This window comes from Pristiophorus japonicus, chromosome 23, assembly GCF_044704955.1.
Source record: "Pristiophorus japonicus isolate sPriJap1 chromosome 23, sPriJap1.hap1, whole genome shotgun sequence".
Classification (NCBI taxonomy): domain Eukaryota; kingdom Metazoa; phylum Chordata; class Chondrichthyes; family Pristiophoridae; genus Pristiophorus; species Pristiophorus japonicus.
Window position 1 is genome coordinate 60853844 of NC_091999.1, and position 27035 is coordinate 60880878.

Sequence of the window (27035 nt, forward strand, 5' to 3'; positions counted from 1 at the left end):
CGGATCCGGTAACTATACTGTCTGTATGTTTGCATTGCTGTTAATAACATCTGTATAAGTCAGTCTGGTGTTCTGAGCTTGATTATCTGGTGTCTGAAACCACAAGACTCAATATTTAGAGTCAACAGGATGAACTAGTGAATACATCACGACCCAATACTCCAGCTCTATATTCACAGGAGAAAGTTGGTCATCTAACTCCTCGAGTGGGCAGAATAGAGAAAGATACTGACTCTCAGAACATCTCGAATCTGTTGTAAATATCGTTCAAATCCTGACCGGTTCCAATTGTCAGTTTCCATGACAGTGAAGGCAATTCAAGACACGAAGGGACGAGGGGGGGGGATGTAATGTGGGAAATGCAGCAGCCAATTTGTGCACAGCAGGATCCCACAAACAGCCCTGTAATGATGACAAGACAATCCGTTCTCAGTGATGTAAGTTGAGGGATACACATTACCCAGGACACTGGGGTGAACTCCGCCTGTTCTTCCTCTGAATCATGGCTGTGGGATCTTTTACATCCAACTTAAAATCTCGACAGGGCATCGGTTTAATGTCTCATCTGAAAGACGGCACCTCTGACAGTGCAGCACTCCCTCTGTACTGACACCTGGAGTCTGGGCCTAGATGATGTGCTCGGGCTCTGGATTGGGAATTGAACCCTCACTCGGCCGAGAGTGTTACCACTGAGCCAAGGCTGACAGGGTCTGTTCCCTGTTCCCGTTACACTAGACCGTGCCGGTGTTATTACACTGACCCACACATTCATACTGCAGTGGGCCTTGACTCTGTTATCAGACATTCGGCAAAGCATTTGTTACAACAAGAAAACAACCAGAACTTACATTAATATAGCGCCTTTAATGCAATGAAACATCTCACGGCGCTTAACACGATCGATATCAATAAGAAAACATTTTTGACACAGAGCCACAGAGAAAGATATCAGGACAGATTCCCAAAAGGTTGATCGAAGAGGTAGTTTTTAAAAAAGAACCTCGAAAGAGGAGGTGGAGGTTTAGGGGGGAATTCCAGAGCTTAGAGCTTCGGCAGCTGAAGACACGGCCACCAATGGTGGAGCGATTAAAATCAGGGATGGGCAAGGACAGATTTGGAGGAGTGCAGAAACTCGGAGGGTGGTGGGGCTGTAAGAGTTTACAGAGATAGGGAGGGGCGAGGCCATGGAGAGTTTTGAAACCAAAGATTAGAATTTTAAAATCGAGGCGTTGCTTAACCGGGAGCCAATGTAGGTCAGTGAGCACAGGGGGATGGGTGAATGAGGTTATAGCAATAGGCCCTGACTTGCACACACTATTAGAGGAGACCCAATCTTTGTTTTGTTGCACTAGACACTGCCTGTGTGACCATCACACTCGATCCAGCATTGTGTTCAGTATTACACGAGAGTCTGCCTCTGTTATTATTGGATCAAACACTGTCTTTGTTACTCTCACAGTGGGCCATGCATTTGCTGTTATTACTCCAGACCCTGTCTCTGGAATTGTTACACTAGACCTGAAAATAACCTGCCCCTGTAGTTCCAGTTCTAGTGCACACCTCTATTATTATAAATGTAGATTGTGTCTCTGTTGTATTCTATAGAGTATGTTTCTGGTATTGTTAAAGTGTTAAAGGCTTCTGTTAGAGGGCATAGTGTCACACTTTGTTATTATTGCAAAAATGCTGTTTCAATTATTAAATACTTGTTTACAGTGTAAAACTAGGCCGTGTCTCTGTTTGTTACACGCCGGACCCTGTCTCTGTTTGTATTACGCCGGACGCTGTCTCCGTTTGTATTACGCCGGACCCTGTCTCCGTTTGTATTACGCCGGACCCTGCCTCCGTTTGTATTACGCCGGACCCTGTCTCCGTTTGTATTACGCCGGACCCTGTCTCCGTTTGTATTACGCCGGACCCTGTCTCCGTTTGTATTACGCCGGACCCTGGGTCTTTTGTGCTGCCCAATAGCGTGAGCCCAGGCTGGCCCAATAGCGTGTGCCCGGGCTGGAACCGGGGGTGCAAACACTGGGCCTGCAGGCCTGGGACCGAGCCCGGGTGTGTGTGTAACGGACCGAGCCCCGGTGTGTGTGTAACGGATGGTGCGGAGTGTTGTCTCTCGAGCCTGGGCCCGCGCTCGGGCTGCGTGACCTCCCGAGATTTATTAACGCAGGGAACTATTTGTTCTGCACTTTTCTGATGGACAGGCGACAAGCCCCGCCCCGTGTCCTGGCCCGCCCCCTCTAAGCCCAAATCATTCCATGCAGGTGGTGCCGAGAAACAGGACTGGGGTAAGGCATACACTGGGACTGGGGCAAGGCACTTCAGCTGGGGGAGGCATATACTGGCACTGCGGTAAGGCACTTCAGCTGGGGGAGTCATGCACTGGGAGTAGGGTAAGGCACTTCAGCTGGGGGAGGCATGCTTGAGCATGGGGTTTGAGAGCTTGAGCAGCAGCAAGTGTCACTGCATCCGCGCGGCTGAGAGCTACGTGGATAGCACCTTTCAGGGGGTCGTCACCTCGCAGCATAAGAGTGTGCAGGCAGAGAGGGAATGGGTGACTGCCCAGACAGACATTGAGGACCAGGCAGGTAGTGCAGGACACCTCTCAGTGCATCTCACTCTCTGTACTGGTGGTTCCTCAGGGAGTACAGCCAGAGCCAAGTCCAAGGCATCATGGGTGGCTCAACTGTAAAGTGGGGGGCAGTGGGAAGAGGAAGGTCAGAGATACAGAGGGGTGTCGGGCTGGAGGAGGTTAGAGAGATAGGGAGGTGTGTAGGTGCTGGAGGAGGTTAGAGGGATAGGGAGGGTTTAAAAGCTGGAAGAGGTTACAGAGGGGGAGGGGTCTAGTGCTGGAGGAGATTACAGAGGGGGAGGATTGTAATGCTGGAGGGGGTTATAGAGATAGGGAGAGGTGTCGGACCTGCAGGAGGTTAGAGATAGGGCGGGGTTTAGGGCTGGAGGAGATTACAGTGAGGGAGGGATGTAGGGGATGGAGGTTACAGAGATAGGGAGGGGTTTAGGGCTGGAGGAGGTTTTCGAGAACAGGATGAGTGTAAGGGCTGGAGGAGGTTAGAGAGAGAGAGATGTTTGTAGGGTCTGGAGGAGATTACAGAGATAGGGAGGGTTGTAGGGCTGCAGCTGGTTACAGAGATAGGGAGGTGTGCAGTACTGGAGGAGATTACAGAGATAGGGAAGGGTGTAGGGGCTGTAGGTTACAGAGATAAGGAAGGATATAGGGGCTGTAGGTTACAGAGAGAGGAAGGGGTGTAGGGGCTGGAGTAGGTTGCAGAGATTGGGAGGGTTGTAGGGGCTCAAGGAGGTTAGAGATAGGAAGGGGTATAGGGCTGGAGGAGGTTACACAGATAGGGAGTGGTATAGGGCTGGAGGAGGTTACAGATATAGGGAGAGGTGTAGGGCTCGAGGAGGTTACAGAGAAAGGGAGGGTTGTCGGGCTGGAGGTGGTTACGGAGATAGGGAGGGGTGAAGGGGCTGGAGGAGGTTAGAGATAGGGAGGGGTGTAGGGGTAGGAGGAAGTTCGAGATAGGGAATGGTTCAGGGCTGGAGGAGGTTACACGGATAGGAAGAGGTGTAGTGCTGAAGGAGGTTACAGAGATATGGAGGAGTGTAGGGCGGGAGGAGGTTAGAGGGATATGAGGTTAGAGGGATATGGAGGAGTGTAGGGCTGGAGGAGCTTACAGAGATAGGGAGGGTTGTAGGGGCTGGAGGTTGTTACAAGGGATAGGGAGGGTTGTCGGGGCTGGAGGTGGTTGCAGAGATTGGAACGTTGTAGGGGCTCGAGGAGGTTAGAGATAGGGAGTGGTGTAGGGGCTGGAGGAGGTTACACGGATAGGAAGAGGTGTAGTGCTGAAGCAGGTTACAGAGATAGGGAGGGGTGTAGGGGCTGGAGGAGGTTACAGAGATAAGGAGGGGTTTAGGCTGGAGGAGGTTAGAGATAAGGAGGGGTGTAGGGTTGGAGGAGGTTACAGAGATAGGGAGGGGTTTAGGACTGGAGGAGGTTAGAGAGTTCGGGACGGGTGTAGAGACCAGAGGACGTTAGAGATAGGGAGGGTTGCCGGGGCTACGGGAGGTTACAGAGATAGGGAGGGATGTAGGGCTGGAGGATGTTGCAGAGATAGGGAGGGGTGTACGGCTGGAGGATGTTGCAGAGATAGGGAGGGGTGTACGGCTGGAGGAGGTTACAGAGATAGGTAGAGGTGAAAGGCTGGAGGTGGTGAGAGATAGGGAGGTGTGAGAGATAGGGAGGGGTGCACGGGCTGGAGGAGGTTAGTGAGATAGGGAGGTATGTAGGGGCTGGAGGAAGTTACAGAGATAGCGAGGGGTGTCGGTCTGAAGGAAGTTAGAGATAGGGAGGGGTTTAGGGCTGGAGGAGGTTACAGAGAGAGGGAGGGGTGTAGGCGCTGGAGGGGATTACAGAGAAAGAGAGGGGTGCAAGGACTGGAGGGGATTACAGACAAAGGGAGAGGTGTAGGGTCTGGTGGAGGATGGAGATAGTGAGTGGTGTAGGGACTGGAGGTTGCAGAGATATGGAGGGCTGTAGGGGCTGGAGGACATTACAGAGAGAGGGAGGGGTGTATGGCAGGAGGAGGTTAGAGAGATAGCGAAGGGTGTAGCGCCTGGAGGAGATTAAAGAGATAGGGAGGGGTGTATGGGCTGGAGGAGGATATAGAGGGGGAGGCTTGTAGTGCTGGAGGACGTTACAGATAAAGGGAGGGTTGTCGGGGCTGGGGGAGGTTAGAGAGATCGGAAGGGTTGTCGGGGCTGGAGGAGGTTACAGATAGGGGAGGGTGTAGGGGTTGGAGGAGACTACAGAGATGGGGAGGGATGTAGGGGCTGAAGGAGGTTCCATAGATATGGAGGGCTGTAGGGATGGAGGAGGTTACAGAGATAGCGATGGTGTTGGGGCTGGAGGTTACAAAGATAGGGAGGGTTGTAGGAACTGGAGGTGGTTACGGAGATAGGGAGGGGTGTTGGGCCTGGATGAGATTAGAGGTAGGGAGGGAATTAGGGCTGGAGTTGCTTACAGAGATAGGGAGGGGTCTAGTGCTGGAGGAGGTTAGAGATCGGGAGCTGTGTAGGTGCTGAAGGTTACAGCGATAGTGGTTACAGATGGGGAGGGATGTAGGGCTGGAGGAGATTGCAGAGATAGCGAGGGGTGTAGGGTCTGGAGGAAGTTAGAGATAGGGAGGGGTGTAGGGTCTGGAGGAGGTTACAGAGATAGGGAGGGGTATAGGTCCGGAGGAGGTTACAGAGATAGGGAGGGGTGTAGGGTCCGGAGGAGGTTACAGAGATAGGGAGGGGTGTAGGGGCTGGAGGAGGTTAGAGATAGGGAGAGGTGTAGGGACTGGAAGAGGTGACAGAAATAGGGATGGATCTAGAGTTGGAGGAGGTTACAGATAGGGAGGGGTGTTGGGGCTGGAGGAGGTTATAGAGATAGGGAGAGATGTCGGGGATGGAGGAGATTAGAGATAGGGAGGGGTGTATGGGCTGGAGAGGTTACAGAAATAGGGAGAGGTATAGGTCTGAAGGAGATTGCAGAGATAAGGAAGGGTCTAGGGGCTCGAGGAGGTTACAGAGATCGGGAGGGGTGCAGCGATTGGAGGAGAGTACAAACATAGGGAGGGGTCTACGGGCTGGAGGAGGTTACAGAGATAGGGAGATATGTAGGTGCTGAAGGAGGTTAGAGATAGGGAGGTATGTAGGTGCTGGAGTAGGTTGGAGAGATACCAAGGTGTGTAATGCTGGAGGAGGTTACAGAGGGGGAGGGTTGTCGTGCTGGAGGAGGTTGCAGACGTAGGGAGGGATGTAGGGGCAGGGGGAGGTTAGAGAGATAGCAAGGGGTGTCGAGCTGGAGGAGGTTACAGAGATACGGAGGTGGATAGTGGCTGGATGGGGTTAGAGATATGGAGGGGTGTAGGGGCTGGAGGAGGGTTAGAGAGATAAGGAGGGGTGTAGGGGCTGGAGGAGGTTGAGAGAGATAGGGAGGGGTTCAGGGCTGGAGGAGCTTACAGAGATAGGGAGGGTTGTAGGGCTGAGGAGGTTACAGAGATAGGGAGGGGTGTAGGGTCTGGAGGAGGTTACAGAGATAGGGAGGGGTATAGGGGCTGGATGGGGTTACAGAGATAGGGAGGTGTGTAGGGGCTGGAGGAGGTTTAGAGAGATAGGGAGGGATGTAGGGCTGGGGCTTTGGCGCTTGAGGAGGTTTAGAGAGATATGAGAGGTGTCGTTGCTGGAGGAGGTTACAGAGATCGGGAGGGTTGTAGGGCTAAGGAGGTTTAGAGAGATAGGGAGGGGTGCAGGCCTGGAGGAGGTTACAGAGATGGGGAGGGGCTGGAGGAGGTTACAGAGATGGGATGGGATGGGGAGGGGATGGGATGGGATGGGGAGGGGATGGGATGGGATGGGAGGGGAGGGATTTGAACACGAGGCTGAGAATTTTAAATCAGCGCCTCACTGGGGCCGAGGAGGGGGGAGAAGTGCAGGAACACAACCCCCTCACTACCTACCCTGCACTAACCCCCATCATCTGTTAAATCACCGGGAGTTCCAGCGACACTCCTATCCCTCTCTCTCGGTATTTATCCACTCACTGCCTCACTCAAAGATTATCTCCCATTGACAGTCCATGTGAGTGCCCTCGTTGTCCCAGAATTGCTCCCCGTGGACACCGACTGACCTTCCCCGTGCCTCCGCCGCCCTCCTCCTGTTCCGTGACGGCCGACAAATTCAGGTTGTGTTCCAGTCAGCAAGCGAAAGATCGGCGGTGGGGTGTATAAATTAAAACACGTGGCAGCCGGAGGAAGGGGCTTGGGGGGCCATGTCCTGCCCACGGGCCGTATGTTTGACACCCCTGAGCTACACTGTCAAGCCCTGTAAGAATTTTCTATGTTTCAATGAGATCACCTCTCATTCTTCTAAACTGGAGAGAATATCGGCCTGGTCTACTCAATCTCTGCTCACAGGACAATCCCCCCATCCCAGGATTCAGTCTGGTGAACCTTCGTTACCATCCTCAATGGTCTGTACATCCTTCCTTAGGTAAGCAGCCAAACTGTACACAATACTCCAGGTGTAGTCTCACCAGGGCCTGATATAATTGCAGTAGGATGTCTAGGAGCAAGTTATTATTTAAATGGAGAAAAATTACAAAATGCTGCAGTACAGTGGGACCTGGGGTCACTTGTGTATGAAGCACAAAAGGATAGTATGCAGGTACACAAAGGGATCAGGAAGGCCAATGGTATCTTGGCCTTTATTGCAAAGGGGATGGAGTATAAAAGCAGGGAAGTCTTGCTACAGCTATATAAGGTATTAGTGAGGCCACACATGGAATACTGCATGCAGTTTTGGTTTCCATATTTACGGAAGGATTTACTTGCTTCGGAGCCCGTTCAGAGAAGGTTCACGAGGTTGATTCTGGGGATGAGGGGGTTGACTTATGAGGAAAGGTTGAGTAGTTTGGGCCTCTACTCATTGGAATTCAGAAGAATGAGAGGTGATCTTATCGAAATGTATAAAATTATGAGGGGGCTTGACAAGGTGGATGGAGAGAGGATGTTTCCACTGATGGGGGAGACTCGAACTAGAGGGCATGATCTTAGAATAAGGGCCACCCATTTAAAGCAATGAGGAGGAGGAATTTCTTCTGAGGGTTGTAAATCTGTGGAACTCGCTGCCTCAGAGAGCTGTGGAAGCTGGGACATGAAATAAATTTAAGACAGAAATAGACAGTTTCTTAAACGATAAGGGAATAAGGGGTTATGGGGAGTAGGCGGGTAATTGGAGCGGAGTACATGATCAGATCAGCCATGATCTTATTGAATGGCGGAGCAGGCTCGAGGGGCCGTACGGCCTACTCCTGTTCCTATTTCTTATGTTCTTATGTTCTTATGTTTACTCTTATCCTCAAATCCTCTTGTAATAAAGGCTGACATACCATTTGGTTTCTTCATTGCTTGCTGTACCTGCATATTAACTTTCAGCGATTCGTGTACAAGGACACCAAGGTCCCTCGAAACACCAACATTTCCCAATCTCTCACCATTTCAAGTAGCTGTTTCCAGTCCACTTTGGCTAAATCACATATCAGCTTAGTAAAATTGGCTTTTCCCCAATTGAGAACTTTTATTCCTGGTCTGTCTTTGTCCTTTTCCATAACTACCCTAAATCTAACTGAATTCCGATCACTAGCACCAAAATGCTGTCCCATCGATACCCCTTCCACCTGCCCAGCTTCAGTCCCTAATACTAAGTCCAGAAATTCCTCCTCTCTTGTTGGGCTTGCTACGTATTGGCTAAAAAGTTCTGCTGGTTGCTGACCCCTCTGCGAAGGGAAATAGGTCCTTCCTATCCACTCTATCTAGACCGCTCATAATTTTATACACCTCATTAAAGTCTCCCCTCAGTCTCCTCCGTTCCAAAGAAAACAAACTATTAAGAGGGTTGGTGGGCTGGAGGAGGTTACCGAGATAGGAGAGATTTGAACAAGAGGATGAGTATTTTAAAGACTGATGCCACCAGCCATCTCGCCGAGCACAGAATGTAACTCACTACCAACAGGAAGGATGTTACTTTAACTACTAAATATGCATAATGTGGGGAAATCAATCTCTGTCCCTTTAACTAACAGCGACATGGAAAGAGGGAAATGAATGACCTTTAAACACCAGGTCCACTTGGCACTGAAGTATCTGAAACTCATAATAGGAACTCATAAATAGAAATAAAATACTGACAAATGTTAAACTGTTTTGTTGACAAAAGAAATCTCGATTTAACTTTAAAAGATGAATTGTTTAACAGAGATTCACACAGACTCACCTGACAGGCTGACTCAGGATCCACCCCTCAAGCACCGTGATTGGTTGCAGAACACGCTGCTCCCTGGGCCCTCCGGCCTCTGACCTCTCTTCCTGTTGGTTCCCAGGGCAATCAATCACCACTCGCCAACATTACGCTGCCACATTAAGTTGAGGGGCTCGGAGGAAGAAATAAAATGAGGCAGTGAATGAGTTAAGAAATAAAATTAGAAAAGCATGATTAAATAAACAAGGAGAGGCAATGTAAATTAAAGGGTACAATCCTAAAGGGGGTGCATGAACAGTGAGATCTGCGGGTATATGTGGACAAATCGCTGAAGGTGGCAGGACAGGTTGAGAAAGCAGTTAAAAAAAACTTACAGGTTGCTGGGCATCACAGAGTACAAAAGCAAGGAGGTTATGATGAACCTTTGTAAAACACTGGTTCGGTCTCAACTGGAGCATTGTGTCCAATTCTGGGCACCGCACATTAGGATGTGAAGGCCTAAGAGAGGAAGCAGAAAAGATTGACGAGAATGATTCACGAGATGAGGGACTTCAGTTCCGTGGATTGACTGGAGAAGCTGGGGTTGTTCTCCTTGGAGCAGAGAAGGTTGAGAGGAGAATTGATAGAGGTGTTCAAAATCATGAGGGGTCCGGACAGAGTAGATAGAGAGATACTGTTCCCATTGGTGGAGGGGTCGAGAACCAGAGGAGACGGACTTAACGTGAATGGCAAAATAACCGAAGGTGACATCAAAAAAATCTATTTTATGCAGCGAGTGGTTAGGATCCGGAAAGCACGGCCTGAAAGGGTGGTGGAGGAAGACTCAATCACAGCATTCAAAAAAAAAGGAACTTGGATAAGTATCTGAAAAAAAACATTTTGCAGGGCTGGGGGAAAAGGGAGGGGAGTAGGCAAAGGTTCGATGGGCCGAATGGCCTTCCGTGCTGTAACCATTCTCTGATTGTGTGAGCAGAACCACTCTGTTCCCTGACTCAATCTAAAGCCTTCCTGATTGTGAGCAACTCTGTTAAACCTGCCCTGCACCTTCACTGCTCCAAGGAGAACCACCCCAGATGCTGCAGCCATCATCTTATTGAATGGCGGCAGGCTCGAGGGGCCAAAGGGCCGACTCATCTCCTATTTCTGATGTTCTCATGTATTCATGTCACTGGTCCCCATCCTGCACCTGCTCCCTGCAGTAAGATGGCCGCCACGCATGATCCCTGCCCTGCAGCGGGACAATGGAAAGTATTGTGACGTCGAGGAAGCCCCGCCCCTGTTGCTCCCTGTGGCGGGCGGACCCGTGCTGCCTAAAGCTGGCGGCCGAACTCCCGGCAATCCCCGACAATAACCAAGGCCCGTCCCTGCCCGAAGGTGCCCCGCAGCCGCCACCCAAATCTCACCGCCCGCGCGTGTCCGTGAGTCTGAGTCCTCAGGGAGGCTGGGCGCACTGCCCGGGCTGCTCATCCATCCTCCACGGCTGCGGATGGGGGGGGGGCAAAACGTCGCCCGTCGGCAGCTAATCTCCCACAATAGGCTGGCCCCGCGCCTGCCCACAACTCAGCCCCGCCTCACCTGGGCCCCGAGCTCAAAGGCTGCGAGCGGAGCCCCCCAACAAACCCCCCAACCGCAACACTCAGCCCGCAGCCAATGGCGAGGCGGCGCGGGGCACCAGCCCACCCAGCGCCCTGCTCCGCGCCAATCAGTGGCGGGGAGGCGGGGCCGGGGCACCAATCAATCACTGGTCCCTGAAGGTGCTGACTCTGGCTGGGTTCAGTTCTACACTCACTGGTTCCCCTCCCCTGAAGGTGCTGACTCTGGCTGGGTTCAGTTCTACACTCACTGGTTCCCCTCCCCTGAAGGTACTGACTCTGGCTGGGTTCAGTTCTGCACTCACTGGTTCCCCTCCCCTGAAGGTACTGACTCTGGCTGGGTTCAGTTCTACACTCACTGGTTCCCCTCCCCTGAAGGTGCTGACTCTGGCTGGGTTCAGTTCTACACTCACTGGTTCCCCTCCCCTGAAGGTACTGACTCTGGCTGGGTTCAGTTCTGCACTCACTGGTTCCCCTCCCCTGAAGGTACTGACTCTGGCTGGGTTCAGTTCTACACTCACTGGTTCCCCTCCCCTGAAGGTACTGACTCTGGCTGGGTTCAGTTCCAGACACTGACATCATTCACTTTGTACCTGCACCAAGATGGCCGCGCATGCGCTGTGCTACTCACTGAATCAAGATGGCGAAGCGCTGAACCTGACGTCCTGCTCGAATATGGCCGCCGTTCGCCTGGGCCTGTGACCGGGAGAAAGCCCCGAAGCTGCATCCGCCTATAATCCGGTTATTATTGCGGGCTTGCGGCGGGCACGGGTTGTTTATGAAGCCTCCCCAGCTCCCCGCTGGTCCCTTACCCCGCTCCGTCCCGCTGCAAAAGCGACTCCTTAGGAGCCTGTCCAAAACACGTCTTCTTCTCCGCCATTACACGCACGGCGCATGCTCCAAACACAGCCACGGCCCGCGCCTGCGCACTGAGCTCCTGCAGTCTGGATGCAGCACATTTTCCCCCGTAGGGCATGCTGGGTAGATAAGACCATGACAAACAGGAGCAGGAGTGGGCCAGATCCTGCAAGGGTTATATACAGAATGAAGCTCCCTCTGTACTGTCCTAAACAATCCCAGGGCAGGTACAGCACGGGTTAGTTACAATTTAAAGCTTGCTGTACGCTGACTTTCATCAAACACTCCCAGGGCAGGTACAGCACATGTTAAATACACAGTAAGGGTCCCTGCACACTGTCCCACCAGGTATTCCCAGGGCATGTACAGCACGGGTTAGATAAAGAATAAAGCTCCCTCTGCACAGTCCCAAGAAACAATCCCAGGGCAGGTACAACGCAACGATTTTGTTGTTAATCTGTAAATCAAATGCCCCTGATTAAAGGGAGGAGGGCACTATAACCAACAAAATAAACTAATTAAACTTTAGATGGTAAACTTAAATCAAATTAAAATTTGGTTGCTCGAGGTGACGATGCACTCCAGTCCCTCCAGTGCCGACCTCTTACAGAAGGCCGCAAGCGTACCGGTAGCAGGTACAGCAGGGGTTAGAGACAGAGTGAAGCTCCCTCTACACTGTCCCATCAAACACTCCCAGGGCAAGTACAGCATAATTTAAATGCAGGGTAAACGTCTTTCAAAACAGCCAATCCAAAAATTCACAGGACAAGCACAACACAGGTTAGGTACACATTATCATCATCATAGGCAGTCCCTCGAAATCAAGGAAGACTTGCTTACACTCTAAAGGTGAGTTCTTAGGTGACTAAACATTCCAATACGGGAATTACAGTCTCTGTCACAGGTGAGACAGCCGGTCATTGAAGGAAATGGTGGGTGGGACTGGTTTGCCGTATGCTCCTACGCTTGGTTTCTGCATGCTCTCAGTGATGAGACTCGAGGTGCTCAGCACCCTCCCGGATGCACTTCCTCCATTTAGGGCGGAATTTAGCCAAGGGCCCCTAGGTATCAGTGGGGATGCTGCATTTTTATCAAGGAGGCTTTGAAGGTGTCCTTGAAAAGTTTCATCTGATCACCTTGGGCTCGCTTGCCATGTAGGAGTTCTGAGCAGAATGCTTGCTTTGGGAGTCTTTTGTCAGCCATGTGAACAATGTGGCGAGCCAGGGTATCTCTGGAGATGGAGCACGCCGTGTCCACAAGAGATGGACACTGCAGAGACTGGAGTGCATCATTTCAAGAGAGAACAGAATTTTTATTTTAATTAATTTGATTTGATTTGACAAAGGTTCCCTTTATGTTGAATTATTAATTTGTGTTTTTGGTGCCCTCAAAAAAAAAACAAAGGGGCATTTTAATGAAAGTTTGTGGAGTGTGACCACCCTCCCGCCCTTTAATCAGGGGGCACTTGATTATTGTTCTACTTAAAATAGTTGTGAACAATGTGGCCCACCCAACGCAGCTGGTCGAGTGTGGTCAGTGCTTCGATGCTGAGGATGTTGGCCTGATCGAGGAAACACCAGGAATGGTTTGATGAGAATGACCAGGAGATCCAAGAGCTAATAAATCGCAAGCACAGGGCATTTCTGAACCTAAAACAACAACCCAACTCGGGACCAGCAAAGCAGCATTACAGGTGGCTTCAGGCCGAGGTCCAAGAAAAAACCTGTGACCTAAAGCATAGATGGTTCGTGGAGAAATCACAGGAGGTTCAGCAGCTGGCTGACAGCCATGATGTGTGAGGATTCTTCACATCAGTCAACGCCACCTACAGCACAACCACCCAAGGCACCACCCCACAGTTGGCCAAGAATGGGGAAACACTCATCAAGGACACCGAGGCAGCCACGACCCACTGGAAGGAACACTTCGAAGATCTCCTTAACCGACACTCTGCCTTTGACTCGAGTGTCCTCGACTCCAACCCACAGCATGCTACCCACCACCATCTCAGCAAAACCCCAGCCCTGTACGAGGTGGAAAAGGCCATCCGCCAGCTCAAAACCAACAAGGCAATGGGAGTGGACGAAATCCCCATTGAGGCACTAAAATATGGCGGAGAGGCACTATTGGCACAAATGCATGACCTCATCTCTCTCATCTGGAAGAAGGAGGGCATGCCTGGAGATCTCAGAGATGCAGTAATCGTGACCATCTTTAACAAAGGGGACAAGTCCGACTGCGGCGATTACAGATGAATCACCCTGGGAAAGCCATCACTTGAATCGTCCTCAACCATCTTCTCCCTGTGGCTGAGGAGCTCCTCCCGGAGTCACAGTGTGGTTTTCATCCTCTGCGGAGTATAACGGACCTGAGTAGTTACACAGTAAGGATCTCAATACACTCTCCCACCAGACACTTGCAGGGAAGGCACAGCATGGGTTAGATACAGAGTAAAGCTCCCTCTACACTGTCCCATCAAACATTCCCAGGGCAAGTACAACATGGGTTAAATAGATATTAAAGCTTCCTCTATACTGTTCCATCAGACGTTCCCAGGGCAAGTACAGCAGAGGTTAGACACAGACTACATCTCCCTCTGACTTGTCCAGCCATTCCAGGGCAGATACAGCATCAGTTCGATATAGAGAAAATCTCCCTCTATACTGTTCTGCTGGACATTCCCAGGGCAGGTACAGCACGGGTTAGATACAGAGTAAAGCTCCCCTTACATTGTCCCATCAACCATTCCCAGGGCAGGTAGCACCAAGCTCATGGTCTACAGGGCTGTAGTAATACCCGCCCTCCTGTATGGCTCAGAGGAATGGACCATGTACAGTAGCCACCTCAAGTCGCGGGAGATATATCACCAATGATGTCTCCGCTAGATCCTACAAATCCCCTGGGAGGACTGGCACAGCAACATCAGCGTCCTTGTCCAGGCTAATGTCCCCAGCATTGAAGCACTGACCACACTTGATCAGCTCCGCTGGGCAGGCCACATAGTTCGTATGCCAGACACGAGACTCCCAAAGCAAGTGCTCTAGGTGGAGCGCCTTCACAGCAAATGAGCCAAAGGCGGGCAGCGGAAACATTACAAGGACACCCTCAAAGCCTCCCTGAAAAAGTGCGACATCCCCACTGACACCTGGGAGTCCCTGACCAAAGACTGCCCTAAGTGGAGACAGTGAATCCGGGAGGGCACTGAGCACTTCGAGTCTCAATGCCGAGTGCATGCAGAAATCAAGCGCAGGCAATGGAAGGAGCATACGGCAAAGCAGTCCCACTCATCCCTTCTCTCAATGACTATCTGTCCCACCTGTGACAGAGTCTGTGGTTCTCATATTGGACTGGTCAGCCACCAAATAACTCACTTCAGGAGTGGAAGCAAGTCTTCTTTCTATTTTTCCTCGATTCCGAGGGACTGCCTGTGATGATGATGATGATGATGATGATGATGATGACAACACAGGTTAGATGCAGAGTAAAGCTCCCTCTACAATGTCTCACCAGACATTCCCAGGTCGGTACAGCGTGGGTTATTAAAGGTTAAATCTCACTCGAGCCTGTCCCAAACACTCCCAGGGTAGGTACAGCACAGGTTAGTTACAGAGTTAATCTCCCTCTACGCCGTCCAATCAAACACTCGCACAACAGACACAGCACGGGTTAGTCAGAGAGTAAAGCTCTCCATGGACTGATCCATCAAACACTCCCATCGCAGGTACAGCATGAGTTAGATACAGAGTAAAGCTCACTCTACACTGTCCCATCAAACACTCCGAGGGAAGATACAGCACGGATTAGATAAGAGAGAAAAGCTTGCTCTACACTATCCCATCAAAAACTGCCAGAGCAGATACAGCATGGGTTCGACAGAAAGGTTTAGGCTCGGTTTACCAGGATTTGGGACCTGGGCAACAGAAGGCACAGTCACCAATTATAATCAGGGATGCTCAGGAAGGCAGATATCTCATGGGTGGGGGGCAGGATGGTGGTTGTGGGGCTGGAGGAATTTACAGAGCTAGGGAGGGGAGAGGCAATTTAGGGGTTTGAAAATATTAGAATTTTCAAATCAAGGCGTTGCTTAACTAGAAGCCAATGTAGGTCAGTGAGGACAGGGGTGGTGGTGAGCTGGACTTGGTGCGAGTTAGGGCATGGGAAGCCGAATTTTTGATTAACTCTAGTTTATGTATAGTCGAATGTGGGAGGAGTGCATTGGAATAGTCAAGTCCAGAAGTAACAAAAGCATGGATGAGGGCTTCAGCAGTGGATGAGCTGAGGCAAGAGCGGAGACGGATGATGTTACAGAGATGGAAATAGGCAGTCTTAATTATGCCGTGGATATCTGGTTAAAAAACCTATTTCAGTGTTAAGTATGACACCAAGGTTGCAAAAAGTCTGGTTCAGGCAGAAGTTGGGGAGAGGGACGGAGTCTGTGGCTAGGGAACGGAGGTTGTGGCAATGACAATTACAAATATCAGAATATTTAACAGGCTATCATGTGCAAAATGTGTGGATGAGTTTGTAAAATTCAATCGGTTACAAAAACGGGTTACAGAAAGTAACGGATTTCGAACCTTATGCAAGATGGTTCAATAAAGGGGTGGTTCAAAGGAGTTCAGTTGAGTTTAAACTGACACACTGCAGTTAAGTCTACTACAACTACAACTCGTACTCAAATGGAACAAGTTTGGGGTTTTATAGAAGGTGAACTAGGTGAGAAATGACATAAGTTAGATTAAGAAAAAGCACTAAAATGGAACAGTCAGTAACAGAACATCAATTAGTCTCCTCTGATCATGGAGGAATCAAATATTCGACAGACTGTGTTTGAAACAAAGATAATTTATTCAACATTTATACATAATATTAATCTCCAGCTCAGGTATAGGGGTTATTAAGATCATCAGAAACAAAGTAGAGCTGCCAGAGTGAACATGTTTCAGTGCCCAATGCAATCACAGTAAATCCTGTTCTATTCACAAATGCAGCCTTTCTCCTCAGCCCATTCAAAACTGAGATAAGGAGAAATGTCTTCTCTCAGAGGATTGTAAATCTTTGGAATTCTCTGCCCCAGAGAGCAGTGGAGGCTGGGTCATTGAATATATTTAAGGCGGAGATAGCCAGATTTTTGAGCGATAATGGAGTATAGGGTTCTGTGGAGCGGGCAGAGAGGTGGAGCTGAGTCTATGATCAGACCAGCCATGATCTTATTGAATGGGGAGCAGGCTCAGGGGTCCGGGTGGCCCACTCCTGCTCAAATTTCTCATGGTCTTATGTACCCAGCATGCCCCGCGCGGAAGAATGTGCCGCACCCAGACTACAGGAGCTCAGTGCGCAGGCGCCGATCTTGGATGTGTTTGGAGCATGCGCGGTGCGTGTAATGGCGGAGGAGACACAGTTTGGACAGGCTCCTTAGATGTGCCTTTTCAGCGGGACGGAGCGGAATAATGGACCAGCGGGGTGCCGGGGATGCTTCATAAACATCCGGTGCCCGCCGCAAGCCCGGAATAATAACCGGAATATCGGCGGTTGCAGCTTCGGGTCGTTCTCCCGGTCACAGGCCCAGACTAACGGCGGCCAGCTTGGTACAGGAAGGCAGGTTCATCGCTCCGCCATCTTGGTTCAGTAAGTAGCATAGCGCATGCGCTGCTATCTTGGTGCCGGAACAAAGTGAAAGATGTCAGTGTCTGGAACTGCACCCAACCAGAGTTAGAACCTTCAGGGGAGGGGAACCAGTGAGTGTAGAACTGAACCCAGCCAGAGTCAGTACCTTCAGGGGAGGGGAACCAGTGAGTGTAGAACTGAACCCAGCCAGAGTCAGTACCTTCAGGGGTGTGGAACCAGTGAGTGCAGAACTGAACCCAGCCAGAGTCAGTACCTTCAGGGGAGGGGAACCAGTGAGTGTAGAACTGAACCCAGCCAGAGTCAGTACCTTCAGGGGAGGGGAACCAGTGAGTGTAGAACTGAACCCAGCCAGAGTCAGCACCTTCAGGGGAGGGGAACCAGTGAGTGTAGAACTGAACCCAGCCAGAGTCAGTACCTTCAGGGGAGGGGAACCAGTGAGTGTAGAACTGAACCCAGCCAGAGTCAGCACCTTCAGGGGAGGGGAACCAATGAGTGTAGAACTGAACCCAGCCAGAGTCAGCACCTTCAGGGGAGGGGAACCAATGAGTGTAGAACTGAACCCAACCAGAGTCAGTACCTTCAGGGGAGGGGAACCAATGAGTGTAGAACTGAACCCAACCAGAGTCAGCACCTTCAGGGGAGGGGAAGCAGTGAGTGCAGAACTAAACCCAGCCAGAGTCAGCACCTTCAGGTAAGGAGATGGAGCGGAGCCACTGAGTGTCGAACTGAACGCAGCCAGAATTGGTGGTGAAAATTGGGAGTGGAGGGAAAACAGTCTATAACATAAGAAATAGAAGCAGGAGTAGGCCATTTGGCCCCTCGAGCCTGCTCCCCATTCAATAAGATCATGGCTGATCTGATCATGGCCTCGGCTCCACTTCCCTGCCCGCTCCCCATAACCCTTTATTCCCTTATCGTTCAAAAATGTGTCTATCTCCACCTTAAATTATTCAATGACTCAGCTTGCACAGCTCTTTGGGGCACAGAATTCCAGGGATTTGCCACCCTCAGAGAGGAAATTCCTCCTCATCTCACTTTTAAATGGGCGGCTCCTTATTCTGAGACTATGTCCCCCGAGTTTTAGCTTCCCCTATGAGTGGAAATATCCTCTCTGCATCCACCTTGGCGAGCCCCCTCATTATCATTAAGTTTCAATAAGATCACCTCTCATTCTTCGAAACTCCAATGTGTATAGGCCCAAGCTACTCAACCTATCCTCAGAAGTCAACCCCCTATCTCCGGAATCAACCTAGTGAACCTTCTCTGAATAGCCTTCAATGCAAGTATATCCTTCCTTCAATACGGAGACCAAAACTGTACGCAGTACTCCAGGTGTGGCTTCACCAATACTCTTTACAGTTGCAGCAGGACTTCTCTGCTTTTATACTCTATCCCCCTTGTAATACAGGCCAACATTCCATTTGCCTTCCTGATTACTTGCCGTACCTGCATACTAACTTTTTGTGTTTCATGCACAAGACCCCCAAGTCTCTCTGTAATGCAGCTCTTTGCAATTTTTCTCCATTTAAATTATAATTTGCTTTTCTATTATTTCTGCCAAAGTGGATAACTTCATATTTTCCCACATTATACTCCATCTGCCAAATGTTTGCCCTCTCACTTAACCTGTCTATATCCCTTTGCAGATTTTTTGTGTCCTCCGCACAATTTTTGTAACAACAGCAAACTCGGTCCCTTCATCCAAGTCATTAATATGGATTGTAATTAGTTGAAGACCCAGCACCGATCCCTGCGGCACCCCACTAGTCATGTTTGCCAACTGGAAAATGACCATTTATCCCGACCCTCTGTTTTCTGTTGGTTTGCCAATCCTCTATCCACGTTAATACATTACCTCCAACCCTGTGAGCTTTTATCTTGTGCAGTAACCTCTTATGTGGCACCTTATCGAATGCCTTCTGGAAATCCAAATACACCACACCCACTGCTTCCCCCTTATCCACCCTGCTCATTACATCCTCAAAGTACTCCAGTGAATTTGTCAAACATGATTTCCCTTTCATAAAACCATGTTGAATCTGCTTGATTGAATCATGCTTTTCCAAATGTCCTGCTACTGCTTCCTTAATAATGGATCCAGCATTTTCCCAATGACAGATGTTAGACTAACTGGTCTAAATTGTCCTGCTCTTTGTCAGCTTCCTTTTTCAAATAGGCACGTTACATTTGCGGCTTTCCAATCTGTTGGGACCACCCTAGAATCCAGGGAATTTTGGTAGATTACAACCAATGCATCCATGATCTCTGCAGCCACTTCTCTTAAGATCCGAGGATGCAAGCCATCAGGTCCAGGGGACTTGTCTGCCTTTAGTCCTGTTATTTTACCTAGTACTACGTCATTAGTGATAGTGATTGTATTGCGTTCCTCCCTATCTATAGCCCCTCGCTTATCCACTGCTGGGATGTTTTTAGTGTCTTCTACCATGAAGGACTCTTACTATCTGTTTTTATATTTTGTGCTAGTTTTCTTTCATAATCTATCTTCCCTCTCAATCATATTTTTAGCCGTTCTCTGCTGGCTTTTAAAAATGTCATACATCTCTGGCCTCCCACTAGACTTGGCCACACTGTATGCCTTTGTTTTCAATTTGATACCTCCCTTATTTCCTTAGTTAGCCACGGATGGTTATCCCGTCTCTTACAGTCTTTGCTTCTCATTGGGATATATTTTTGTTGCAGGTTATGAAATATCTCCTTCAATGTCTGCCACTGCTCATCAACCATCCCATTCTTTAATCTATTTTCCCAGTCCAATTTAGCCAACTCTGCCCTCATACCATTGTAATCTCCTTTATTTCAGCTTGGGACCCTGGTTTGAGAACCAACTTTCTCACCAACCAGAATATGGTTGAATTTGAAATTCAACCATATTATGGTCACTCATTCCGAGAGGATCTTTTAGTACCAGATCATTTATTAATCCTGCCTCATTACACAGTACTAGATCTAAGATAGCCTGCTCCCTGGTTGGTTCCACAACATACTGTTCAAGGAAACTATCCCAGATACACTCTATGAACTCCTCCTCAAGGCTACCCTGGCCAATTTGCTTTGTCCAATCAATATGAAGTTTAAAATCACCCATAATTATTGCCGTTCCTTTATTACAAGCCTCCATTATTTCTTGATTTATACTCCGTCCAACAGTGTAGCTACTGTTAGGGGCCTATAGACTCTGTCCACCAGTGATTTTCCCTTTATTATTTCTCATCTCCACCCAAACTGATTCAATATCTTGATCCTCTGAGCAAATATCGTTTCTCACTAACGCACTGATCTCATTCTTTATTAACAGAGCTGCCCCGCCTCCTTTTCCTTTCTGTCTGTCCTTCCAAATTGTCAAATATCCCTGAATATTTAGTTCCTAGTCCTGGTCACCTTGCAACCACATCTCTGTAATGGGTATCAGATCGTACCCATTTGTACATATTTGTGCCGTCAATTCATCTATTTTGTTACAAATGTTATGTGCATTTAGACAAAGAGCTTTTAAATTTGTTTTTTTTCCTGTTTTTCCTGCTTTTTTCCTCTGTCCTTCCAACTCACTTTCTATATTTTTGCTTTCTAATTCCAGCTTTACTTCCCTCCCACTGAATCTATTCTCAGGTTCCCATCCCCTGCCAAGCTAGTTTAAACCCTCCCCAACAGCACTGACAAACCCCCCCCCCCCCCCCCCCCCCGCCCTAGACGAGGATATTGGTCCCGGCTCTGTTCAGGTGCAACCCGTCCGGCTTGTACAGGTCCCACCTCTCTCCAGAAGCGGTCCCAATGCATCAGGAATCTAAAGCCCTCCCTCCTGCAACATCTCTCCAGCCAGGCATTCATCTGCTCTATCCTCCTATTTCTGTACTCACTAGCTCATGGCACCAGGAGTCATTCTAAATATTACCCTAGACCATGTCACTGTTTATAATTACACATGACCCAGTCTCGGTTTATATTACACTAGACCCTGTCCCTGTTTATACTACACTTGACAGTATCTCTGTTTACAAATAGAAGTATCGAGTACAAACGCATGGATATTATGATGAACCTGTACAAAACAGGAGCAGCTGGGGTTGCAAGGGGGCTAGAGTATAAAAGCAGAGAAGTCCTGCTACAACTGTACAGGGTATTGGTGAGGCCACACCTGGAGTACTGCGTACAGTTTTGGTCTCTATATTTAAGGAAGGATATACTTTCATTGGAGGCAGTTCAGAGAAGATTCACTAGGTTGATTCCTGAGATGAGGGCATTGACTTATGAAGAAAGGTTGAGTAGTTTGGACCTGTACTCATTGAAGTTCAGAAGAATGAGAGGTGATCTTATTGAAACTTAAAACATACTGGAGGGCTTGACAAGGTGGATGCAGAGAGGATATTTCCACTCATAGGAGAATCTAGAACTAGGGGGCATTGTTTCAGAATAAGGGGTTGCCCATTTAAAACTGAGATGAGGGGGAATTTTTTCTCTCAGAGGGTTCTAATTCTGTGGAATTCTCTGCCCCAGAAAGCTGTGGAGGCTGGATCATTGAATTTTTTTAAGGCGGAGATAGACAGATTTTTTGAGCGATATGGGAGTAAAGGTTTATGGGAGCGAGGGGGAAGTGAAGTGGAGTTGAGTCCAGGATCAGATCAGCCATGATTTTATTGAATGATGGAGCAGGCTCGAGGGGCCAAATGGTCTACTCCCGCTCTTATTTCTTGTGTTCCCCTTAGAGCAGGGAAGGTTGAGAGGAGATTTGATCGAGGTGTTCAAAATCATGAGTGGTCATGCCAGAGTAGATCGAGAGATACTGTTCCCATTGGCAGAAGGGTCGAGAACCAGAGGACACAGATTTAAGGTGATTGGCAAAAGAACCAGAGGCGACACAAGAAAAAATCTTTTTGCGTAGCGAGTGTTTAATGTCCGGATTGCACGGCCTGAAAGGGTGGTGGAGGCAGACTCAATCACGGCTTTCAAAAGGGAGTTGGATAAGTACCTGAAAGAAAAACATTTGCATGGCTGTGGGGTAAGGGCGGGGGAGTGGGATTAGCTGAGGTGCTCTTGCAGAGAGCTAGCACAGGCTCGACGGGCCGAATGGTCTTGTTCCGTGCTGTAACCATTCTCTGATTCTATGGTTCTAACTCTCTCAGCATAAGCCTCTATTCCCTTCTCCCTCATATGCTGATCTTCAGTGCATCGATACTGGAAACACAGAGCGACCAATCCAGAGCCGCTCTGTATCAGGGTGGGTGCTGGATACGGAAGTCGCTCCCTGGCCTCCTGTGTGCGTCTGTTTGTTGTATCAGTTTGACCTGGAATGGAGAGGGGGAGAAGCTGCTGGGTTTAACACCCAGAATCTCTGGGACCAACAATTTCCGATGAGAGACTGTCAACGGCGGTGGATTCTAGGGGAGATTAGGTTGTGAAACAGACACTGCCCGCACAATGTAGAAGAGTATTGTTTTAGGAACAAGTATTTCTGTAGAGCCTTTCAATATACAGATTTGTTTTAATCCATTCTTAGGATGTGGGTGTCGCTCGTAGAGCCAGAATATATTTCCAATTTCCATTTGCCCCTTGACAAGGTGATGGTGGGCCTTCTCGAACTGCTGCAGTCCGTGTGGTGAAGGCCCTCCCACAATGCTGTTAGGTGAGGAGTTCCAGGATTTTCACCTAGTGACGATGTAGGAACGGTGATATATGCCCAAGTCAGGATGGTGTGAGACTTGGAGGGGAACTTGGAGGTGATGGATTTCTATGCACCTGCTGCTATGGTCCATCTCGGCGGGATAGGTTGCGGGTTTGGGAGGTTCTGTCAAAGTTCTGGTCGAGTTGCAGATCTTTAAATTCCCTCCCCTTCACCCCGCCCACCTCTCCCTCCTCCCATAGAGGCCAGAGTCTTGTGTCGGTCCAGACCGGGTGGTGGGTTCCCTTCCCTGCAGGACATTAGTGACCAGTTGGGTTATTACAACAATCTGTCAGCTTTCATGGTCACTTTTCTTCTGCTGATGGCTGCACAAATAGCCAGGTTCATTCAGCTCAATTTCACAACCTGCCTTTGTGTTTTTGTGGGTTCTCTCTCTCCCACCCTTTTTCCTGTTTGAAACTCACTTTACAGGGTATTAAAAGGGGAGGATTTGTCAACCAGAGGCCCAAACCAAACATCACATTAAGATCTGACGGAGTCACTCGATTCATCGGGAACGGAATATCATCGGCATTTGATCATGGAAGCAAAAAGCACTGTTCACAGCGGGGAGAAACAGTACACGTGCTCTGTGTGTGGACAAGGCTTCAGCCGATCATCCAACCTGGAGAAACACAAGTGCAGTCACACTGGGGAGAAACTGTGTAAATGTGCGGACTGTGGGAAATGTTTCAACTACCCATCCCAGCTGGAAACACATCGGCGAGTTCACACTGGGGAGAGGCCATTCAGCTGCTCTGAGTGTCGGAAGGGATTCACTCAATTATCCAACCTGCTGATACACCAGCGAGTTCACACTGAGGCGAGACCGTTAAGCTGCTCCGATTGTGGGAAGGGATTCACTCGGTCAGCCGACCTGCTGAGGCACCAGCGAGTTCACACTGGGGAGAGGCCATTCACCTGCTCCGAGTGTGGGGAAGGATTCACTCAGTCATCCAACCTGCTGATACACCAGCGAGTTCACACTGGGGAGAGGCCGTTCACCTGCTCCGATTGTGGGAAGGGATTCCCTCGGTCCTCCCACCTGCTGGCACACCAGCGCGTTCACACCGGGGAGAGGCCGTTCACCTGCTCCGATTGTGGGAAGGGATTCGCTCGGTCCTCCCACCTGCTGAGGCACCAGCGAATTCACGCTGAGGAGAGGCCATTCACCTGCTCTGAGTGTGGGAGGGGATTCACTCAGTCATCCCACTTGCTGACACACCAGCGAGTTCACACCGGGGAGAGGCCGTTCATCTGCTCTGAGTGTGGGAGGGGATTCACTCAGTCATCCACCCTGCTGAAACACCAGAGAGTTCACAAGTGACTGCAGGGGTGGGATTCTGCTATTATTGCTGCTGTTAATCACATCCGGACTGAACCATATTCATTCTGACAGTTGGGGTTTGTTTCCGCTGATGTCAATAACTCCTGTAACTGGACTGGAGTTTAATATTTGGGAGAAAGACAAATAAATTCTTGTTGCTTTCAACACATTGGTGTGGATTTCTTTCTTTCCCACCCGAGAGTTTAGCATCACCTGGCTGGAGCTCAGTGAGGACAATCTGGGCGGAGGATCGTAAGGGGGGAGAACTTCAGCCTGGACACAGTCCTTCAGGGTCACACTGAGAGGGGCAAATGGCACTTTGGTCATTCTAATCACTCTTCATTGACAGCAAAGTCGCTATGCGGGTTCACCTTGACATTGTAAGGTACGGATGATATCCACCCAAGGGTGTTTAAAGAGATGGGACGGGTGCTCTGTCAGCACTTTGCCCATATCTCCATCAGCTCTAGAGTCATGGGTTGTTCCCCGAGATTGGAAGGTAGCACACACAGTTCAAGTTTTGCAAATTGGCCACAAGTTGGGAACTGAAGGCCCATCAACGTGACCTCGATCACTGGGAAGGTGCTTGAAGGGATCCTGAGAGATGCTGTTTTCGATCATGGGGAAACGGAAGGGGCCATTACAGATACTGAACATGGATTCTGGGAAACATGGTCACGCCTTACAAACTAGCTTGAGTTTGTAAAGAAGTTGTTCGGTTGGTGAATGGGCGAATCCGGTTGACATTGTCTCATTTTCTATGGTGGGCCTGATCCGATACCCTGGCACTAGGCATGGGCCACATTCAGCAAAAGCTATTATAATAGGAATAAATGAAGATAAACTACATCGGAATTTACATTTAGATTTTATTTACTGCCGCTGCTCCCGATCCCTGGCACCTCTTAGCTTGAGCATTCATGAACTGACCCTGCTCAAACCATAAGCTCAAGGGTATCGGTGCATGGTTCTGCCTCTGACCACAAGGCTGTGTCACTGCCACACACAGATACCGTTTCCTCGTTTCCAATCTCCATACAAACACCATCACTTCACAAATCCTCTTTCTACACAATTGCAGCAGACATGAGCAAGGACATGAGGCTTATTAAAAGACACATTTCATTACAGCAAAGGTTGCACTGGGAGAAATGTTCAGTTACTTTGCATTACAGGCAAATACCGGACAAACCAGCAGCACACTGGCACCTGAGCAGTGTCTCATCGGCCTTCAGGCTTTTCTTAAATAGATTTGCTGCCTGGATATAAACTTAAACCAGCTTTGCAGGCGTGATGCTGTATTCACACATTGAAGGAGAGAGAGATGCTGTGGGTCACACACTCAGTCCAGTAGCTGAAAGTGATTTACAGACTGGGTTTTGTGTTTAGTGATCCCGGGCGTGTTACCAATACCAGCAAAGATGAAGCCCATGGAATAAAAGGGACAGTGGATACTGTCTCACTTTGAGCGAGTCAGAATGAGAAGCTTTAACAACAGCCGATGTTTCACAAAGGGAGACCTCACCAGACCAAAGGACATTGGTGGCGTTTAATTGGCTGTTTGTGTCACTGGGCTACAGGAGGCTATTTGTGACAGAAGGAAAGCTGGTCACAGCAAATAAACAGTTTCCCGACCTGTCCAGGGCCCACTCTGACCCCCACCTTCTCCCTCTCACTATTGATGGACACTGCTGCAGTATTTCCTCCTCTGACCTTTACTCTCTTGTCCCTCCTACACCCCTAATACACGGCCCGACACAATCTCCCTCCCCCGACATCATCTCTGTGCTGGAATCCACACCAGTCTCCCCATCTGTTCCTTTTTCCCTCCCTGGATCCTGAAACTACAGTCTGAATCCCACTGTACTTAAGGAAGTGGCCCTCGAAATACTGAATGCATTGGTGATCATTTTCCAACAGTCTATCAACTCTGGATCAGTTCCTATGGACTGGAGGGTAGCTAATGTAACACTACTTTTTTAAAAAGTCGAGAGAGTGAAAATGGGGAATTATAGACTGGTTAGCCTGACATCCGTAGTGGGGAAAATGTTGGAATCAATTGTTAAAGATGAAATAGCAGCACATTTGGATCGGTCCAAGTCAGCATGGATTTATGACAAGTCTTCTAAAATTTTTTGAGGAAGTAACTAGTAGAGTGGACAAGGGAGAACCAGTGGATGTGGTGTATTTGGACTTTCAAAAGGTTTTTGACAAGATCCCACACAAGAGATTGGTGTGCAAAATTAAAGCACAGGGTATTGGGGTAATGTATTGACGTGGATAGAGAACTGGTTGGCAGACAGGAAGCAGAGAATTTGGGTAAACAAGTCCTTTTCAGAATGGCAAGCAGTGACTAGTGGGGAGCTGCAGGGCTCAGTGCTGGGACTCCAGCTATTTACAATATGCATCAATGATTTAGATGAAGGAATTGAGTGTAATATCTCCAAGTTTGCAGATGACACTAAGCTGGATGGTGGTGTGAGCTGTGAGGAGGATGCTAAAAGGCTGAGGGTGACTTGGACAGGTTAGGTGAGTGGGCAAATGCATGGCAGATGCAGTATAATGTGGATAAATGTGAGGTTATCCACTTTGGTGGCTAAAACATGAAGACAGAATATTATCTGAATGGCGACAGATTAAGAAAAGGGGTGGTGCAATGAGACAAGGGTGTCATGGTACATCAGTCATTGAAAGTTAGCATGAAGGTCCAGCAGGTGGTGAAGAAGGCAAATGGCATGTTAGCCTTCATAGCTAGGGGATTTGAGTGCAGGAGCAGGGAGGTCTTACTGCAGTTGTATAGACTTTTGCTGAGGCCTCACCTGGAATATTGTGTTCAGTTTTGGTCCCCTAATCTGAGGAAGGACGTTCTTGCTATTGGGGGAGCGCAGTGAAGGTTCAACAGATTGATTCTCGGGATGGCAGGACTGACCTATGTTGAGAGACTGGTTCGACTGGGCCTGTATTCACTGCAGTTTAGAAGAATGAGAGAGGATCTCATAGAAACATATAAAATGTTGACGGGACTGGACAAGTTAGATGCGGGAAGAATATGCCCAATGTTGGGGAAGTCCAAAACCAGGCGTCACAGTCTAACGATAAGGGGTAAGCCATTTCGGACCGAGTTGATGAG

General features: G+C 49.2%; 1 protein-coding gene across 1 annotated transcript; it reads left to right on the forward strand.

The window, feature by feature from the left end:
• The first annotated feature begins 16667 nt into the window (after nt 1-16667).
• Nucleotides 16668-24160, forward strand: LOC139235384 (zinc finger protein 436-like). The gene is made up of 2 exons (XM_070866522.1): nt 16668-16904; nt 23011-24160. Exon 2 carries the CDS (start codon nt 23120-23122, stop codon nt 23903-23905), a length of 786 nt encoding a protein of 261 aa, XP_070722623.1. The 5' UTR covers nt 16668-16904; nt 23011-23119; the 3' UTR covers nt 23906-24160.
• The last annotated feature ends 2875 nt before the right edge of the window (nt 24161-27035 follow it).